Source organism: Mesoplodon mirus (assembly GCF_964341445.2).
Source record: "Mesoplodon mirus genome assembly, chromosome: 10".
NCBI classification, from domain to species: domain Eukaryota; kingdom Metazoa; phylum Chordata; class Mammalia; order Artiodactyla; family Ziphiidae; genus Mesoplodon; species Mesoplodon mirus.
This window is the reverse complement of record NC_138986.1, coordinates 37,101,287-37,118,539: the sequence shown is the minus strand read 5'-3', so window position 1 is coordinate 37,118,539 and position 17,253 is coordinate 37,101,287. Positions and strand designations below refer to the sequence as shown.

General features: G+C 38.4%; 1 protein-coding gene across 2 annotated transcripts in view; it reads left to right on the top strand.

Moving 5' to 3' along the window:
- The window catches only part of NKAIN2 (sodium/potassium transporting ATPase interacting 2), a gene marked incomplete at both ends in the record, with an annotated part of 979,365 nt that overhangs the window by 947,240 nt on the left and 14,872 nt on the right, over nucleotides 1-17,253 (top strand). For both annotated transcript variants that reach the window (XM_082633451.1, XM_082633450.1), the window contains one exon: nucleotides 12,660-12,720. In XM_082633451.1, coding sequence (XP_082489577.1) covers nucleotides 12,660-12,720 — 61 coding nt within the window. The remainder of the gene's footprint in view (nucleotides 1-12,659; nucleotides 12,721-17,253) is intronic.

Sequence of the window (17,253 nt, the reverse complement as noted above, 5' to 3'; positions counted from 1 at the left end):
ATTCATACAATGGAATGCCGGTTGAAAATAAAACAGATTAAATTACTGATACATGCAATACCTTGGATTAATCCCCAAAATAGTATGCTCAATAGAAGAAGCCACACACAAAGCATTATGATTCTATTTGTATGAAGTCAAGACCCAGCAAAATTATTATATGGTTACTGAATTCCAAACACTGGTTGCCTGGTGGGTGGGGTGGGAATGGGAGGAATGGTGATAAGACAGGGGCAAGAGGGATCTTTCTGGGATCATAGAAATATTCATGGGGAGTCTTGAGAATCCTTATAGCTGAGTTTAAGAGTTAATAGGCAAAAAAAGAATTCTGATAATATTAATTAAGTTGTATAATATAGGTATTTAACAGGGTGCTGAATGAGTACAGGGCAGAGAGTACCTATCTGTGCCTTTTGACATTTGGGAAATACTTCCCTGAAAAGTAGTCTTGAAGTAGCCCATGCTGCATGTAGGCACCCACTATATGGTGTTAAATTTTATTTGTTGGATAGGAAAATGCCATATTTAAAAGCATGAAGATATCAAACAGTATGTCATATATATAGGGGTAACTACCTGGAGATTTAATATGTAAGAGTAAAGGGGAGCCACAAGAGTTGGGGCTGGAAGGATAACCTTGGGCCAAATCACACATGTTCTTGAATGCTTTGGTATCAATTCTTTATCATATGAGCAAGGAGAGCCACTGATTAGATTTTCAGGCTCTTAGAACCATACCGCCCCTATGACCATCCACCTAATGTGAGGCTTGCCTTGCTCACCAACAGTAAACTGATGGTAATTGGTGGCTCACCAATATATTCTAATATAAGAAGCCCACTCTGGTGTGTAGAGGCATATATAAACAATTCAGAGGGGGACTATAAAATCATGATGAGTTGGAATCACTGAAAGAGAACTCAAATGGTAATTAAATGGGTGGGAGGAACATTCCAGTTCTTCTACACACCCCAGGCTCCCCACAAGTGGCATTAAACTCCTCCATGGTTTGTCTGATAGCTGAGCCAGTTTTTTTCTTGCTGATTTCCAACCTCTGCTAATCCAAAGCTCAACACTATCCTCTATATTCAAATTTCAACTTGGAAAAGTTGGTCAACTTAATTTTAGGATTTTTCTTTCTGAATATGAATTCACTCAGAGTTTTACAATCTTATGTTCCCTCATGAGACAGTAGTCACTTTTGCCAGTTGGATAAGTTAACAATACCATGTAACAGTGAAAAACATAGTATTTCAGGTTTGTAGACCCGGATTCAAGTTCTTACTATCTCTTAATCTTGGAGCATCACTTAATTCCCTCAAGCCTCAGCTTTCTCATTTGTAAATCATGGGTAATATGGAAAATCTCTCCTTGGCTCTGGAAAGAATAGATAGAACAATAGCTGTAAAGATGTGAACATATGCCCAGAATATAGTGAACACTTCAACAACAATGCTAGCTATTACCTTGAACAGTAATCACCAGTCTCTCCTTTTCTACCTCCCAGGACGTGAGGAGTTCGTTAGATGATTGGTTGTTTGAAGTTTAAACATTGAAAAATGAAAAAGTAAAACACACAAATACAGTTGCAGTTTTTCATAGTTTATATATTCCCAAGTGGTAACAATTGTGTTACTATTCATTAATGAAATCATTTTATTCTGAAGTCCTTGACCTGTATCTTTCACCCTCATATTGGCTGTGTGTTATGTAGAAAAAAGATAATCTAGGATTTAGGTTGAAAAGAAGGTAACTCAGATAGAAAGGAAGAGAGGAACAGTGAAGAACACCAATCATGGCCAAGTTCTGACTCCAAAGTTATTCAATCCAACTAGATTACCCTGCTGCACATGGATAGGGCTGATGGGTCTTTTAAATGACACTTTAATTCAGTTTTGTGCTTTTTAAAATTGCTTTGGGAAGAAACTGGTCTTCAAATTTGTGTCTTCCACAATCCACATCTTATTCCCCTTGGGGGTTCTTTTTCTGTTAGTACCTTCATTCCCATTCATCTTCCTCTGCCACATGTTACAGAAAGTACTTTGCTTCAGAAGCAAGCTTCATTGAATGCTACATAAAATACCTTTTCATAGAGTGTAAAGCTTATTCCCACAGATGTCATGGTTAAAGGGACTGATTACTCTAAGTTTCCTATTTAACTATATTTTCAAAACCTTAATAGTAAGGTTTACTGTAACATTTTGAAGCAACTCTTCTCTCTAGCTGGTATACCAATGTTTCCTTTTTAGTTTTGGGGGGTTTTTTTAATCTTTTTTACTACAGTGAGAGCACTATTCTTGCTGACATCATTTTTATGTAAAGTTAATCAATAATTTTTTTATAATGATGAGCTTATCATTTAACACTTTTTCTGATACTCATTATCTGCCAAAAGAAGAAACACCTCATGAAGGTTCATCAAAGTTGAATAACATTAACTCTCTTACACCTCCCTCCACATAACTAGTCAGCCTGGACTAAAATTCCAGGCTGTGAGAGGACAGCATATGCCTCCAAGCCATGGGGACTTTCTAGCTGGCATCGATAGAGCCAGCAAGGAGTTTGATGTCAGACTTGTAGTTTGCCCAGTGAGATTTATGAGTCCCAGCTGTATTTCTTGACTCAGCTCCTGTTTCTGTAAAGAAACACTTAAATGGAAATCAACTTCTAGTCTGGAAGATGATAACTGGTCAATTCCAGAAAGGTCTCTAGTGGAGTCTAATCTACTTAGTATCCTATTGAAAGGAATGACTTCTGCCTAAACAGAGGCCTTGTGCCCACACATGTGCAGCAGTATTGTTCTAAGGATCCTAGATTCCCCTAGAAATGTGGACCAGACAGAATCTTAGAGACCAAAGACAATGACTTTTTCACCATTGCCCAAATATTAAATGGCCTGCTATATTTCATCAGTTACTTTAACATGGAAAAACAGAATATTTACTAAACTAACATGGGTAGATGTGTTCATTTTGCTCTTTGCTAAATGTTAACTATACAGAAATGTTATTTATACAGAAAACATATGAATGGACTTACTATTTCCAACTTTTATTTCTAAACAATGATAATTTACTCATTACGTATTTTCTAAATCTCTGAAGGGAAGTGATCACAGAGGTCATGGGGTTTTCAGTGATGTTCCCAGGAAGCAGTCAACCATCAATCTGCATGGGAAATTCTCTATCATCATCATCACCATCCTCACCATGTTTGTAAAGAACTTTCTATGAGCTTGGAAGTTCACTCATCCTATCTCATTCCTCTATCTCCCTTCACAGTGTGGTTACAATTCTGCTGAGTATCTCTCTTCATCTGTGGTACCAGCATTGAACACTGTCAGTATTTTGACTGATGAGACCAGAAGGAAGTGGGGCTATTCACCTCCCTTGTTCTACACACAGTAATTCTCTTCAGCTAGCCAAGGACCACACTGCTAGTTTAGGCATCCTCCATATAGTTACAGAATTTGATCATCACATCATTGTTGTTCTTTCTCAAGAATTTTAAAATGACATGCAGAACAGGACTTAGGGTGAGACACCTGAAGCATGCTTATGGAAACTGCCTTCCAGTTCTAAACTGATCTCTTCACTGCGGCTCTTTTCAGAGTCTAAGTCTTTAACCAGATACAGATCCAGTGCATAGTCTCCACGCACATACTACACATTTACATATACATACTCTTACAATGTCATCTTATTCACGATTTCTTGAAATATCATGGTGTGATATGTGCTGAAGCACCAAGTATGTTATATATTCCAAATTTTCCTTATATTCTGATCTAGCACCTCTGAAAAAGAGAGAAATGCTAATATAGTTTTAGCACCTTTTTTAAAAACAGTCATTTTTGCAACTAGTATTGCAGTACAATTCTCCTAGTCTCTTCAGAAGAATCTAGCCTTGTACTCCCACTGTCATCTCTAGAACAGCACACTCCCTCCAATGAAACACACTGAACTCTTTTAACCCTGTCTGTTGATGTCGACATACCTAAGATGGGCTAATTTATTTTTGCATGTCTTACTTGTACAACTACTTTTGCTTTAGGGTCCCTATTATCTCTGAGCAAAAATTATGCTATTTGTACCATTTGCTCACAAAAGAATCATGTACTTAACTTTGTTCAAAGTTGCTACTGGACAGTATTGATTGTTTACATTTTACAGAACATTGTAGCATTTCTCTTTCTCAAGTGCTTCACTGTAAATAAATCAGGGTCCCTATTACCTGTGACATGTATACAATCTTAGTTTTATTATCAAACTTAGTTTTATTACCAAAATAGTAGCGTGTTGTTGACAGGTTGCTTTTTGCATTTCCCAAACATTTTCTTTTTTTAATTGAGATATAATTGACATATAACATTGTATTCGTTTTAGGTGTATAACATAATGCCAGTTATTTTCAATGAACAATTTTGGTTACAAACTCCCATTATGGGTTCTGTCTCAAAAACTAAAGGTATCTTGTGGCAGTTCTATTGCACTAGATTAGCCATTTATTTGATCACCTCCCAAATGGCAGATGTATAGAATGGTTGAACTACTGCTCTCAGTACAGTTTTTAAAACTAATGGGATATTTAAACTCTGAATGAGGCATTAACCATGATGACATTTAATATTATTAGTTGTCTTTTACCCTGCCTGAGCATCTCCTGCTCTTCCAGCTTTACTAATACATTAGACTCATTTGAACCCGGGTAACTCTTTGGTAAGGTTGGCCTGAAGAAATCTACCAGTCTCCAGAGGCCAATTTAGAACGGGAATTATTGGTTAAGCCAGGGTTGGCATGCAGTGCAGTCCGTTTCCCAGCTTTAAGATAAGGCAAGTTTGCATGTACGTCTACCTTTATTTAATCTTTTAAAAAGTGTTTAATATGGTCATGCTTGGTGATGTGACACAATACCTAAAGGCTGGTATTAAGATATGTTTCTGATCCTCTGAAAAGCTTTTCTGACTCAGTAGACTGTGAAAGTTCACAACAGCCCTAAAGGCAATCCTCCATGAGTTATTGTAGATTGATAACTGCACCTGGATTATTCATAGCAAAGAAAATTTGCAACATGCTCCTTAATAGCCCAGCCATTGGAATAGTTTAGGATAAGAATCATCTGGTGGACAACTGAAATGAGACATCAGTCTAAATAAAAAATATTTCATATAAAAGACCTTCATTAATAACACTGATATAATAATATTAGAATATTTTGCTAAAGCAATCTTGAAATACGTAAATGGAATAAGATGCAAAAGAGCAAGTAAAATCATTTGCAACTTAAAAGTATATTTTGTGAGCACATAATATCCTTCTGTTCAAATTCATATTACAAAAAGCATGGGCTTATAACATCTGAATTATGAAGTCAGAACAAAAATAGATGATTTAAATGAAACACAGAACAAATCTATTTGAGAATGAGACATTTACAGATAAAAAAAAAAAATAGTGTTTGCTACCCCATCTCCACCCCAGTCAAAAAAGGATCATTGAATAATAATTCTATATTGTATCAGCATAAAAAACTACTGTGAACTTCTATGTTGATCTAAGGGCTCAGAATTAAAATGTGTCTTTGTACTTAAGAAAACAAGTACATCCACCTTGTTTAAATATATTTGCAAATTTAGAAATTATAATAACAATACAAAAGGTCTTTTAACATAAATGACAGTTGCCTAGAATGTATTTTTAAATTCATCTTTTTATTGTGAAATAATTGTAGAAATACATAGAAAATAATTGTGAAATACATAATGCAATTGTATGAAATAATACAGAGAGATCTTGTGTACCCTTTATCCAGTTTTGCCCAATGGTAACGTCTTGCAAAACTATAGTACAATATCACTATTAGGATGCTGACAGTGGTGCAGTCAAGAATCCCTTGTGTTGCCACATCCACTTCCCTGTGACACCCCCACCTTCCCTAGTCCTGGCAACCAATAATCTGTTCTCCATTTTTCTAGTTTTGTCATGTCAAGAGTGTAATTTAAATGGAATCATACAGTATACCACCTTCGGGAATTGGCTTTTTTCACTCAGCAATAATTCTATGGAAATTTATACAAGCCGTTGCATGTATCACTAGTCCCTTTCTTGTACTGCTGAGTAGTATTCCATAATATGGACATGCCAGTTTGTTGAACAGTTCACTCAATGAAGGACATCTGGAATGCATCCCATTTGGGGCTATTATGGATAAAGCTGCTATATTCTTTAGTGTACAGGTTTTTGTGTGAACACATCTTCCTTTCTCTGGCATAAATGGCCAGGAGTGTGTTGCTGGGTTATATTGCAGTTGTGTGTTTAGTTTTTCTAAGAAAACTTCAAACTGTTTTCCAGAGTGGCTATACATAAATATTTCTGTCTTTTTTCTTCCAAGATTTTTGTAGTTGGTCTTCTAAATTTTGACCATCGTGAATCTTGGTATGAATTTCTTTGGGTTTTTCCTGTTTGGGCTTCAATCAGCCTCTTGAATACATAAGTCAAATTTGGAAAATTTGCAGTCACTATTTCTTCGAGTACTTTTTCAGTACTGCTCTTTTTATCCTTTCCTTTCAGGACTCCAATGACACAAATGTTAGACGTTTTATTATAGTCCTATGGCTGTATGAGGCTCTGTTCATTTTTTTTTTAGTCTACGTTTTTCCTCGTGTATATTGGGTAATTTCCATTGTTCTATCTTCAAGTTCACTGATTCAGTCCTGTCTCCTCCATTCTGCAATTGAGTTTTTTTAATTTTGGTTACTGAATTTTTTTTTTCAGTTCTAAATTTTCAGTCTGGTTCTTCTTTATATCTTCTATTTCTTTGCTGACACTTTTTTTTTTCATTCATTTCAAGTGTGTTCATAACTTCTTGCTGAAGCATTTTTTTTTACTCTAAAATGTTTGCCAGATAATTCTAACATCTGTCATCCAGCTCTGTGTTAGCTTCCATTGGTTGTCTGTTTTCATTCATGTTGAAAACTTTATCCTTATTGATACAGTAAGGAATTTTAAATTGAAACATGGACACTTTGGGTATTATATTATGAGACTCTATATCTTTCTTAAATCTACTGTTTAGCTGGCTTTCTCTGGTGCTCCTTTGGCAGGGGAAGGAGAGACACTGACTCATTACTTCCGAGCAGGGGTTAGAAGTCCAGATTCCCCACTCAGACTCTATTGATACTCAAGAGAGGAAGGGCTTTCATTAAGGCTTGGAGACAGTGGAAGTTCCTGCTCTCTACTCAGCCTTCACTGGTACCTCCAGGGTACCAGGGTACCAGGGAAGGCTAGGAGGGGTAGGAGTGCCTTGTTACTGCTCCCAGCTGGCTTCATCTAACACCACAGGGGCAGGGCATTGACCTCATTACTCATGGTCATTGGTGAAAGTCCTGATTCTCCACTAAGCCTCCTCTGACACCACCCCAGTTGGGAAGGGAGGGGTACCTTCTTACTACAGAGTGAGGCCAGAAGTCTAGATTCCCTTTGGGGGTCTCTACAGACACTATGGAGGGGGACTTCCTCCTTCCTGGCAGGAATGAAAGTCCAGGCTCCCTGCCTCACTTCTCAGACACCACAGCCTGGCCAGGAGGGAAGACCTGGCTCCCTCTTCTTTGTTGCTGTGGCTGGGGAGTGGGGTTACAGTTTTTTCTGTGGCATTGGCTAAAGAGGGCTATTATTGTCTTAAATTGTTTTTCTGTCTTGTTAGGCTGTCCCTTTCTTGGTCCTTTGGTTAGAGAGAGCAAGCTTTTGTTGGGGCTCTTTTATCTGTGCCTATTGGCATTTCTGTGTCGTGGGCTTCTTCAGCCCCAAGTATGGTATATATGAGACAAAAGAAAAATAGGAAACTCACTCCCATGTCCTTCTTTGGGCCCTAAGATTCCTAGCCAGTCTACCTTCTTTCCATCTTTCAGAGTCTTTCTATGTGTGTTTTATAGATATAATGTCCAGGGTTTTCAGCAGTATTTAGTGGGAGGGTTAGGGAAAAGTATGTCTGCTCCAACTTCCTGAAAAAAAGTCCAGAAGATAGTATTTTAAACACTAAGGCTATTACATTTTCAATTATTACAATTAAATCTTTTTAAATACATACCAAAAGGCTTCAGTTTCCTCTTATCTATTAGCTTCTATGTGAATTTCTGGGATATACAGTCATACTTTGGTTTGTAGATACAAAAAAGAATTTTAATCTGATTTAGTTATAGAGAGAAAATATCATTTCCTTTCAGCCAGTAATGATATCAAGATGATATATAATTCCCTATCAGGTGAATTAGAAGTGAACAAATCATATTAGATGTATCAAGGTGAAAAGATGAATAAAAATAAAAAGATTTAGGCTTAGCTCTGCTTTGAATGCCAAAGACTAAGAAAACTGTAATATTTTGTTTTTTTACAAGTGGATAATTATATGTTTGCCTAATATAATACCACTGGTATCTTTCATTGTTACTCTAAGCCATCTTTAAATAAGGAACAGAATAAAATAACTTTATTTTAATTCCAGGTATTCATATCCACTCTGACAAGGTGGGTCACTGTTTCCTACTTTGGGAACCATTCCACCCCTTCACATTGCCCAAACTCCTCTGAAATGGAGCCTCTTGCTCCTCTCTAAACATAATCCACATCTTCTCATAGGTTGTCTGAGCTCTGCTTGGAAGATGTTCTCACCTTTCCCCTGTTATTCCCTCTCAAAGCCTTCCACCCCCATCTCTCGAGGTCTATCTCCAAAATGCCAACCTACAACTTACTCTGGGAATGGATTGCCAGTTCTTTGGGAAGGCAGCACTTTAACTCAGTCTTAAAGGATGAGTTAGAACTCCTCAAAGGTGGAGAGCTGAGCAAGGAAGGAAGGGAGAAGATGTAGGGCATTCGCATGCTCTCTTGGCAGAAGGGGTTAAAGAGTTAAAGAACAGGGACTTCCCTGGTGGCACAGTGGTTGGGAATCCGCCTGCCAGTGCAGGGGAAATGGGTTCGAGCCCTGGTCCGGGAAGATCCCACATGCCGCGGAGCAGCTAAGCCCGTGAGCCACAACTACTGAGCCTGTGCTCTGGGACCCATGAGCCACAACTACTATAGCCCACGTGCCACAACTACTGAAGCCCCAGCGCCTAGAGCCCATGTTCCACAACAAGAAAAGCCACAGCAATGAGGAGCCCGCACACCACAACGAAGAGTAGCCCCCGCTCGCCCCAACTAGAGAAAGCCCATGTGCAGCAACAAAGACCCAACACAGCCAAAAATAAATAATAAATAAATTTATTTTTTAAAAAAAAGAGTTAAAGAACAGAGGGCAACCACCTGATATATGTCTGCAAACTACCAACAGCTTAATACTGGCATCAATTCTGAGACAAGGAGTGGTGGGAAATGAGGCTAGACAGGGACTATATATCACATGAGGAAGGATTTGTATTTTGTGAAAACTTTTATACTTCTTCAGTAGAAGATGGAGTGCTCCTTTAAGTGTACTGTATAGAAAATTACATAGTTAGAACTGCAATTTGATACATGCTCAAAGCCCTCTGATTATAGCCCTAATCTCTCTTCACAGCTTTTATTTCCGTTGCTCTAATATGAGGTCCACAAACTCTCATCAGATGGAAGGACTGGCTCTTCCTTGAACACAGTCTATAACTTCCCCGCCTGATGAACTCACTCAGGAGAAGCAAGGCCCATTTTACCTGTCCTCTGCAAAAATACATATAATGTTCTTCCAAAGGTAGTTGTGAGGATTAATGAGCTAACGCGTGAAAGCACCCAGTTTACCATTTGTCAGTTAGGAGACAATCAATTTTCTTCCTTCCTCCTGGCACTTATCTTAATCTACTTTGAAGTACAATTATACGTGTACCCTGCTACAAGACTGCAGAATCCTTTAGACTGTGTCTAAAACAGCGGCTCTAAACGAGGGGCAGTTTTGCCTTTGAAAGGATGTATGCCAATGTCTGGAGACATTCTGGATTCTCTCAATTATCAACTGTCTTGATCATAGGATGTTAGTAGTTATACATCCTATAATGCATAACAGAGCCCACAAAAAAGAGTTACTCAACCCAAAATGTCAGTGGTGCCGAGGTTGGGAAACCCTGGCTTGGTTCATCTTTGTGGCCCGGGCAGCAGTTAGCAGAGTTGCATGTTATAGGAAGTATTAAGAACTGTAAGAAATTCTTTGAAACTGCTTTTCTGTAGGTAAATTTATAAATTGCTGTGAGGGAGTAAAAATTAAATTAGAAATTTATTTGGTGTAGGAAAATTGAAAGGTAACAGAGGTTTATGAATCTTTATTAATTTGGGAGAAACCAATTTCCATTTGTATTTAGAGGTGACCAATTTAAAAGCTGAAGTTCTCTTAATCAGCAAGCTTTTGTAAAGAAATGCAGCAGGATTTACTTTTATATCAAAGTCACTCCCCTGATAGTTAAAGAATGCAACCGAATACAATTAAAAGATCACTGGTAAGCAAAATACAGTGCCTTGGCTGCATTCTGGGAGAGGAGTACAGTTAATAATCTAGATTCTAGTGACACTTTAATGAGAAGTTTAAACTCAGTGGCCCTGAATCTCAGAATTTATCAATGCTCTTTACCTAGATTTTCATTTAAAAGTAATTAAGTGATGAGTGAAAATCAAGAGAAAAGTTTGTGATTAGGAAAAAAGTTGCTTTGTAGATAATTCAAGTAGTAAGTATTTTAAACTGAAAAGAAGAGATAAATTACTGATAAATCTATGGCATTTAGCCATAATGGTAAGGCCTTCCTGTGGAGGAAGAAGGGGAGATATAGGCAGTACCCAGGGGATTTAACCAAACCCATAGCCTCTTTACCTCACCACAGTCAGATCCAGCACCCATGACAGAGTATGCATGGGACTAGGTCACTCAGTGATACAGGCATTTTCATGGGCCCTAGTGGATAAAAGATTAAGAAGTGTTCATCTGTTTTTCCATTATCTGTGAAAATGCTCAAATCACTGTGTGATTTTGTTTGGTCAAATCAATATCTTTGCTAAAGCGAAACAGGATACACTGGTTTTTAACAGTACCCTGTATTCTAAAAATAAGTCCCATAAAAACAGTAACCTGATGATTCCATTATATAAGGAGACTGTTCTTACTATCACAATTTTATTGCCAATAGCAACATATACTTCAAAGAGAAAAATGCTTATTTGGTGACTTTTCTAACATATTTTTAAAAACCTAAGTGCTAATGCAGCATCAGTGGTATGTTATCTAGCTCTCTGTTACTATGTGTAGTGGTTCAGATACTACACTTGGGGGTGGGAAGGCAGCGGGTCCATTGTCCCTCTCATCCAGGATCTGAAAACAAAAGCTTGTGAAGAATATTTTGCATAAGTCTGCTTTCTCATTCATTGCTCTCTCTTAAGCAGGGTCACTGTTTCTGTGCCAGGAAAACCACTGTTTTATCTCATGCCAGATCTCTTTGGAAAAGAACTAGAATCTGCCAGAACGTGCTTTCTTTCTCAAACTAAAATTAAAGATTTTCTAAAGTTCCTTTTAACCGGACCTCTGTCTCCAAATAGTTCTTCTCATTAAATACCTATCAGTGTACCCTCTGACTTAAAATGTTCCACTCACATCTTCCAGAAATACTGCAATCTGTCAGCTAATGGAAAACAAGTTCATTAGGTTTATCACAGCAGCAACTTTTTGCCCTGTACCTTAGCTTCCTGATTGAAGACTGTAGCCTTTGTCCCAAGGTTCCCTTCCCCAATGCCAAATACTCAGTAGGATCAATGCCTGTCTGAGATGTCATCGTGAAAAATTTTCATCACTGTCCTGAGGACATGGCTTTAAGGATTCCTCCAAACTGGATTATTTTGGAAAAAAAATTTTCCACATGTCAGGAAATTAGTTTGCTTCCTTATACCAGTGCTCATTATTTGACTAAATAATTATACTTATATGAAGGAATACAAAACTACACCATCTGAGGGGACATATATCAAAGGGCTTTACTGTGCTCCTTCACAGATACTATCTCAGTGAGCAAAGACTTCCCTGACCACAGGGACCTCTGTTGTATGCTTCAGAAAGGATGCTCTGATGTGTGCAATCCCAGTCAAATGCATTGTGATATTCCTTACAGTTATCCACCCCATTGCTCCACTGTATCATGTCATCTTAGCTACACTCGGTATGTCCTGGTTCCTGTTACTGGTCTAAATAAGAGTTTTTCTTACTTACAAAGTGTTGAGGCAACATTTCATGGAATCTCCTTAATATTTTTCTCTCAAAACATTTTTCTGATAGTCAGCAGGAGTTCAATTTTAGAATCTTAGGCTCTGGGCTAATGAAAAGTGAATTAGAAGTTGATTGGCACAAATGCAAATGCTAATCCATTGATGAATGGCCATAATTCTTTATTTTTCCTCTGGACCTAAAATAACTTGCTGTAGATTGCCTGGCAATTAACAAATCTTAAACATAAATGCAGAACAAAGGAAAACAGAGTAATATATTCATTTATAAGGCACATTATATGAGTAAAGAATCCACACTGGAGTCCAGATCCAGTCTGATGAACTATTTTGGAACACTGAATCTAGTCAAAACCACATGCCTTTGAAAAGTCGCTCCCCCAGTGGGATCCAGTACTGTTGCCTTTGCCACATGTCTAAAGCATCTTTGTTTTGTTTCAGCTGGCAGGGTTCATCTACGCCTGTTATGTTGTGAAATGTATAACTGAAGAAGAGGACAGCTGTAAGTATTAAAGCTCTATTCTGTTTCTTTCACATTCAGAGCATCTTCTTTACGGCCTCTTACCTGCTTTCCTACTTCTCAGACAATTATCCCTTAACACATCATTAGAATAGGGACTAAGCCCTTTGTACCCATTAAGCTAAAATGTTTTTCATAAAAGTATCCAGCATATAGATAACTAATCAGTTTCACCCAGGACTACAAATCCCAACAATTTGCAATAGTTCCAAAAATTCTCACAAGAACTGACTCCAGATTGATTCAAGAAATTTTTCTTCATGAAACCAAATGTTCATATTTCCTATTTTTTCCTACAATTTGATACAAATAGCTAGAACTTTATGTCAGAGTCTCAGCATTCAGCACTACTGCTTGATCCAGAGTTTAAATGGAGGTACCCTTGCACAAGCCTCTAAGTGGCTCCATTGTCCTCTGCTCTACTAAAAATTGGCAGGTAGGTTTCACTCCTTCCTTGCTCCCTAAGGATCTGAAATAGGAGGATTGGAAAAAGTACTTCAATGCTCTCTGGGTACTTGCCCATACAGCTATATTTATTCTGAGGAAAAATCAGAGCTGGGAATCATTCTTCTTGGTTTCCAAAGATATTCATAATGATTGGGGTGTTGAGACAGTGGAGGAAAAGATGAGGATCCACTGCTCTGTTAATAGGATGATTTGAGGAAAACACTCAAAGAGAAATATGTGTTTCTTCTTCACTTTCCAGTCATACTAGAAAGAAGGAGGCTGTATCATGTGATTCATTTAGAGGAGGCACATTCTCAATCATATTCACACATGATGTAAAATTAGGAATATACAGTGCATAGTTTATATTGTTGTTTGCAAAAGGAAATGATAGTCCTTTACAAATAAGCATTTGTAAAACACTCCTTAATGTATCAAGTGCTATGTCAGTTTTGGGATATTTTAAGATGAGTAGGGACTTCCCTGGTGGCGGAGTGATTAAGAATCCGCCTGCCAAGGCAGGGGACACGGGTTCGATCCCTGGTCCAGGAAGATCCCACATGCCGCGTAGCAACTAAGCCCATGTGCCACAACTACTGAGCCTGTGCTCTAGAGCCTGCGAGCCACAACTACTGAGCCCGCATGCCAAGAGCCCGTGCTCCGCCACAAGTCACTGCAATGAGAAGCCCATGCACCACAACAAAGAGTAGCCGCCGCTCGCCACAACTAGAGAAAGCCCACACACGGCAACGAAGACCCAACACAGCAAAAATAAATAAATAAATAACTTTATAAAAAAATAAAATAAAAAGATGAGTAATATGCAGTCTTCTACTTCTAGGAATTAAGCATTTTGTAGGGGAAAGAAACATGTGAACAAATAAGTATAATAAAACTCTGTAGAGTGTATAGTGTGGGGAGATAGGAAAGGAATCAGGAAAGGTTTCATAGAGAAGGACACTCTTGAGCTTGGTCTTGGAAAATAAATAGATATTTGGATAGCTGATATGGGAGTAAGGTGATCCCAGGCAAAAGGTGAAAAAAAACCAAGACATATCACAGCCTGCCATGTTGGGGGTAGAGCAGTCAGGTTAATATGACTGAATTATATCCTGTGCTAGAGGTGAGTACCCAGAGATGACTGGTAAAGATGAGATAGTAGAAAAATGGTTATGACAAAGTAAGGAGTCTGGACTTTATTTTGTATAGCATGATGGCCAATCAATTGGCAGTTAATAGAAAGAGAATAACAATCAGAAATGCACTTCAGAAAAAACATAATGGTATCAGTATGAAGGAGAGACTTGAACGGGAGGGTCGAGATTAAGGAAAGAGACAGATTAGGACACCGTGAAAATGACTGAGATATGAGATGATGAGGGTCTGGACTAAGACCAGTGTTGGAGAGGGAGAGGATAGATATGTTATTAAACATAAAAATAATACTGATTAATGGGCTATGGATGGGTACTATGTAAGGGGTAAGGAAGAGACTGATAGATTTCTGAATTTCTGATATGAGTGAATGGGTAGACAGAAATGTCACTTGAGGAAAGTAGAATGGGGATGCAGCAACTGGTTCAGCTTGGAAAGGTTGAGTTTGAGGTGCTTAACGAAGATGCAGAAGAAGATATCTAGTAAGCACTTGTCCTATGCCCAAAAGATTTATTCTGTTGGAAGGGTAAATATTAGGAAAGGTAAAAGATATATGGATTTTAAAATGTATGGACTCCACAAACTATGTAAGTTCATTCAGCTATTACCATTCAGTGTCTTTGTGCCAAATCCTTGATGAGTCTATAGGTTAAATTCCATATGGGAATTGAGCTTTCTCTAAACTATAATGTTTTATTTTATTTCACAATGATGTCTGCATTTTTATCTTCAGAAAAATACTGACACACCAAGTCTCCTAGACAGATAATTGGTATCTCTCCAGAATAGTACCTCCCAAGCAGGATCCCAGAAATGCTAGTCCATAAGTTATACTGCTCAAAAAAGATTCCAAAGCCAAGTAAGTTTGACACTAAAAATTTAGAATGCACATTTATGCATTAACATCTCTGAGAGTACTGCAATAAAGAAGTATGTCCAATTTGTCCTAATCCACAGTTTTGTTTTAACCATATTGTGTTGGATGAGATACAGTGAGGCCAGAAGCAGATCAAAGAGAAACCAAAAAGGGTTTTACTACATTCATGGTTCCCTAGCAAGAACACAGCATGCCACACAGGGCCACTCAGGGAAAGCACCATCGTGTGTCATGAGGCAGAGAGAGAGAGAGAGAGGAGAGAGAGAAAGAGAGAGAGAGAGAGAGAGGGAAGGAGGAGAGAGAGAGACACACACACACACACGCAGAACTGTAAGCAAGTGCTTTTACTGTGGTTTCCAGGGAAAGGACCCAGCAAGGCAGGGTAAAAGGGTTTAGGATTGGCTAAGTTTGAAAGAGGTCCCCATGAAATTCATGTTCACTGTGACTGTCAGAGAATAAGGTTTGGGGCTATCTAAGGTCTCCAGATGTTTTGGGTGGGCCAGGCTTAACTTGGGAACAGCCTGTGGTCATTCTGTAGATGTTAAGGCATTTTACAGAAACTAAAAGTATAGTTAATATCCCAAACCTTTGAACACGGAACGTTTTTTCATGAGAAATCTTAATATTCCAGGGAATTATAATTCCAGGGAATTCATTTTAGGGAATTCTGCCCTAGGTCAAGTTTTGGTCAAAGCCATGTAAATCCAAGGGGATGTGAAGTTACAAATATCTTTTGGAAAATAAGGCTTATCTTTCAAGCATCTAATAAACTGTTTTCCATAATGCTTATGTCTTTTTATGTATTCTGACCACAACTCCTTAAGTGCCTTTATTAATCTAAAAGACAGGCAGACTTATCATAGATAATTTTTCTAATTTTAGTCTTTTTGTTCAGTGAGTAAGATATGAACTACTTTCCTTTTTTTTATATCCAAGTAGACTCATGCTTATCATGAACATTCATGGGACTACTAAACAACATGGAGGAGATGCTCATTTGGGCCAGTTCTCTGTCCAGTTAGGTCTGTTTACTTGTGGTCACTCACACACAATTATGAATATTTGTTGAGTAAAATGCTTTAGATTGATGTTTCCCACACATTATCATGATCTTGATCACCTGTCTATATGTTTACCTCCAGGCACTGCCTAGAACACATGACTTCCAATGCTCAAGTGTAAAAAAGGTTGCAATTTCTATCTAGTTTTCAGTAATTATATTATAAAGAAAATTATTTTGATCCTTTAAAAATGTTTTGGCTTGATGAATGTACAATAAAACACACACACACACACATGCACACACACACAAATGCTCTCAGAAAGTAAGTCCTGAAAGATGGAGAAAGTTTAATGTATATATAAACAGGGAAAGGATCTCTGTGTAACTATTCTTACCTGCTGTGGATTTGCAATGAAGCAACCTGATGGGAGTGTAGTACAGGAGGAGATGCCAGCTGCCTATTTGCCAAATTAGTTAAGTTTCCATTCCTAAGAGCCTCACAAGGAACACAGGACAGTTTGGGTTCTGTAGCTGTGCTGAGAATGGACTGTGGAGATAAGGACCTAATTATGGCACCTGGAAGACTTAAGTATTCTTTTTTTTTTTTTTTTTTAATTTTTTTTTTTTTTAAATTTTTGGCTGTGTTGGGTTTTCGTTTCTGTGTGAGGGCTTTCTCTAGTTGTGGCAAGTGGGGGCCACTCTTCATCACTGTGCACGGGCCTCTCACTATCGAGGCCTCTCCTGTTGCGGAGCACAGACTCCAGACGTGCAGGCTCAGTAGTTATGGCTCAGGGGCCTAGTTGCTCTGTGGCATGTGGGATCTTCCCAGACCAGGGCTCGAACCCGTGTCCCCTGCATTGGCAGGCAGATTCTCAACCACTGCGCCACCAGGGAAGCCCAAGACTTAAGTATTCTTGACGTCAATAGGAAGTGGACCAGCTCTGTACTCAGTTTTGATATCTGAGGCTCAGCAGCAAGTGTAGCCAGAGAGCCTCAGAGGCACCACCCTCTAGGGAGCTAAGGCGAGGGTTCA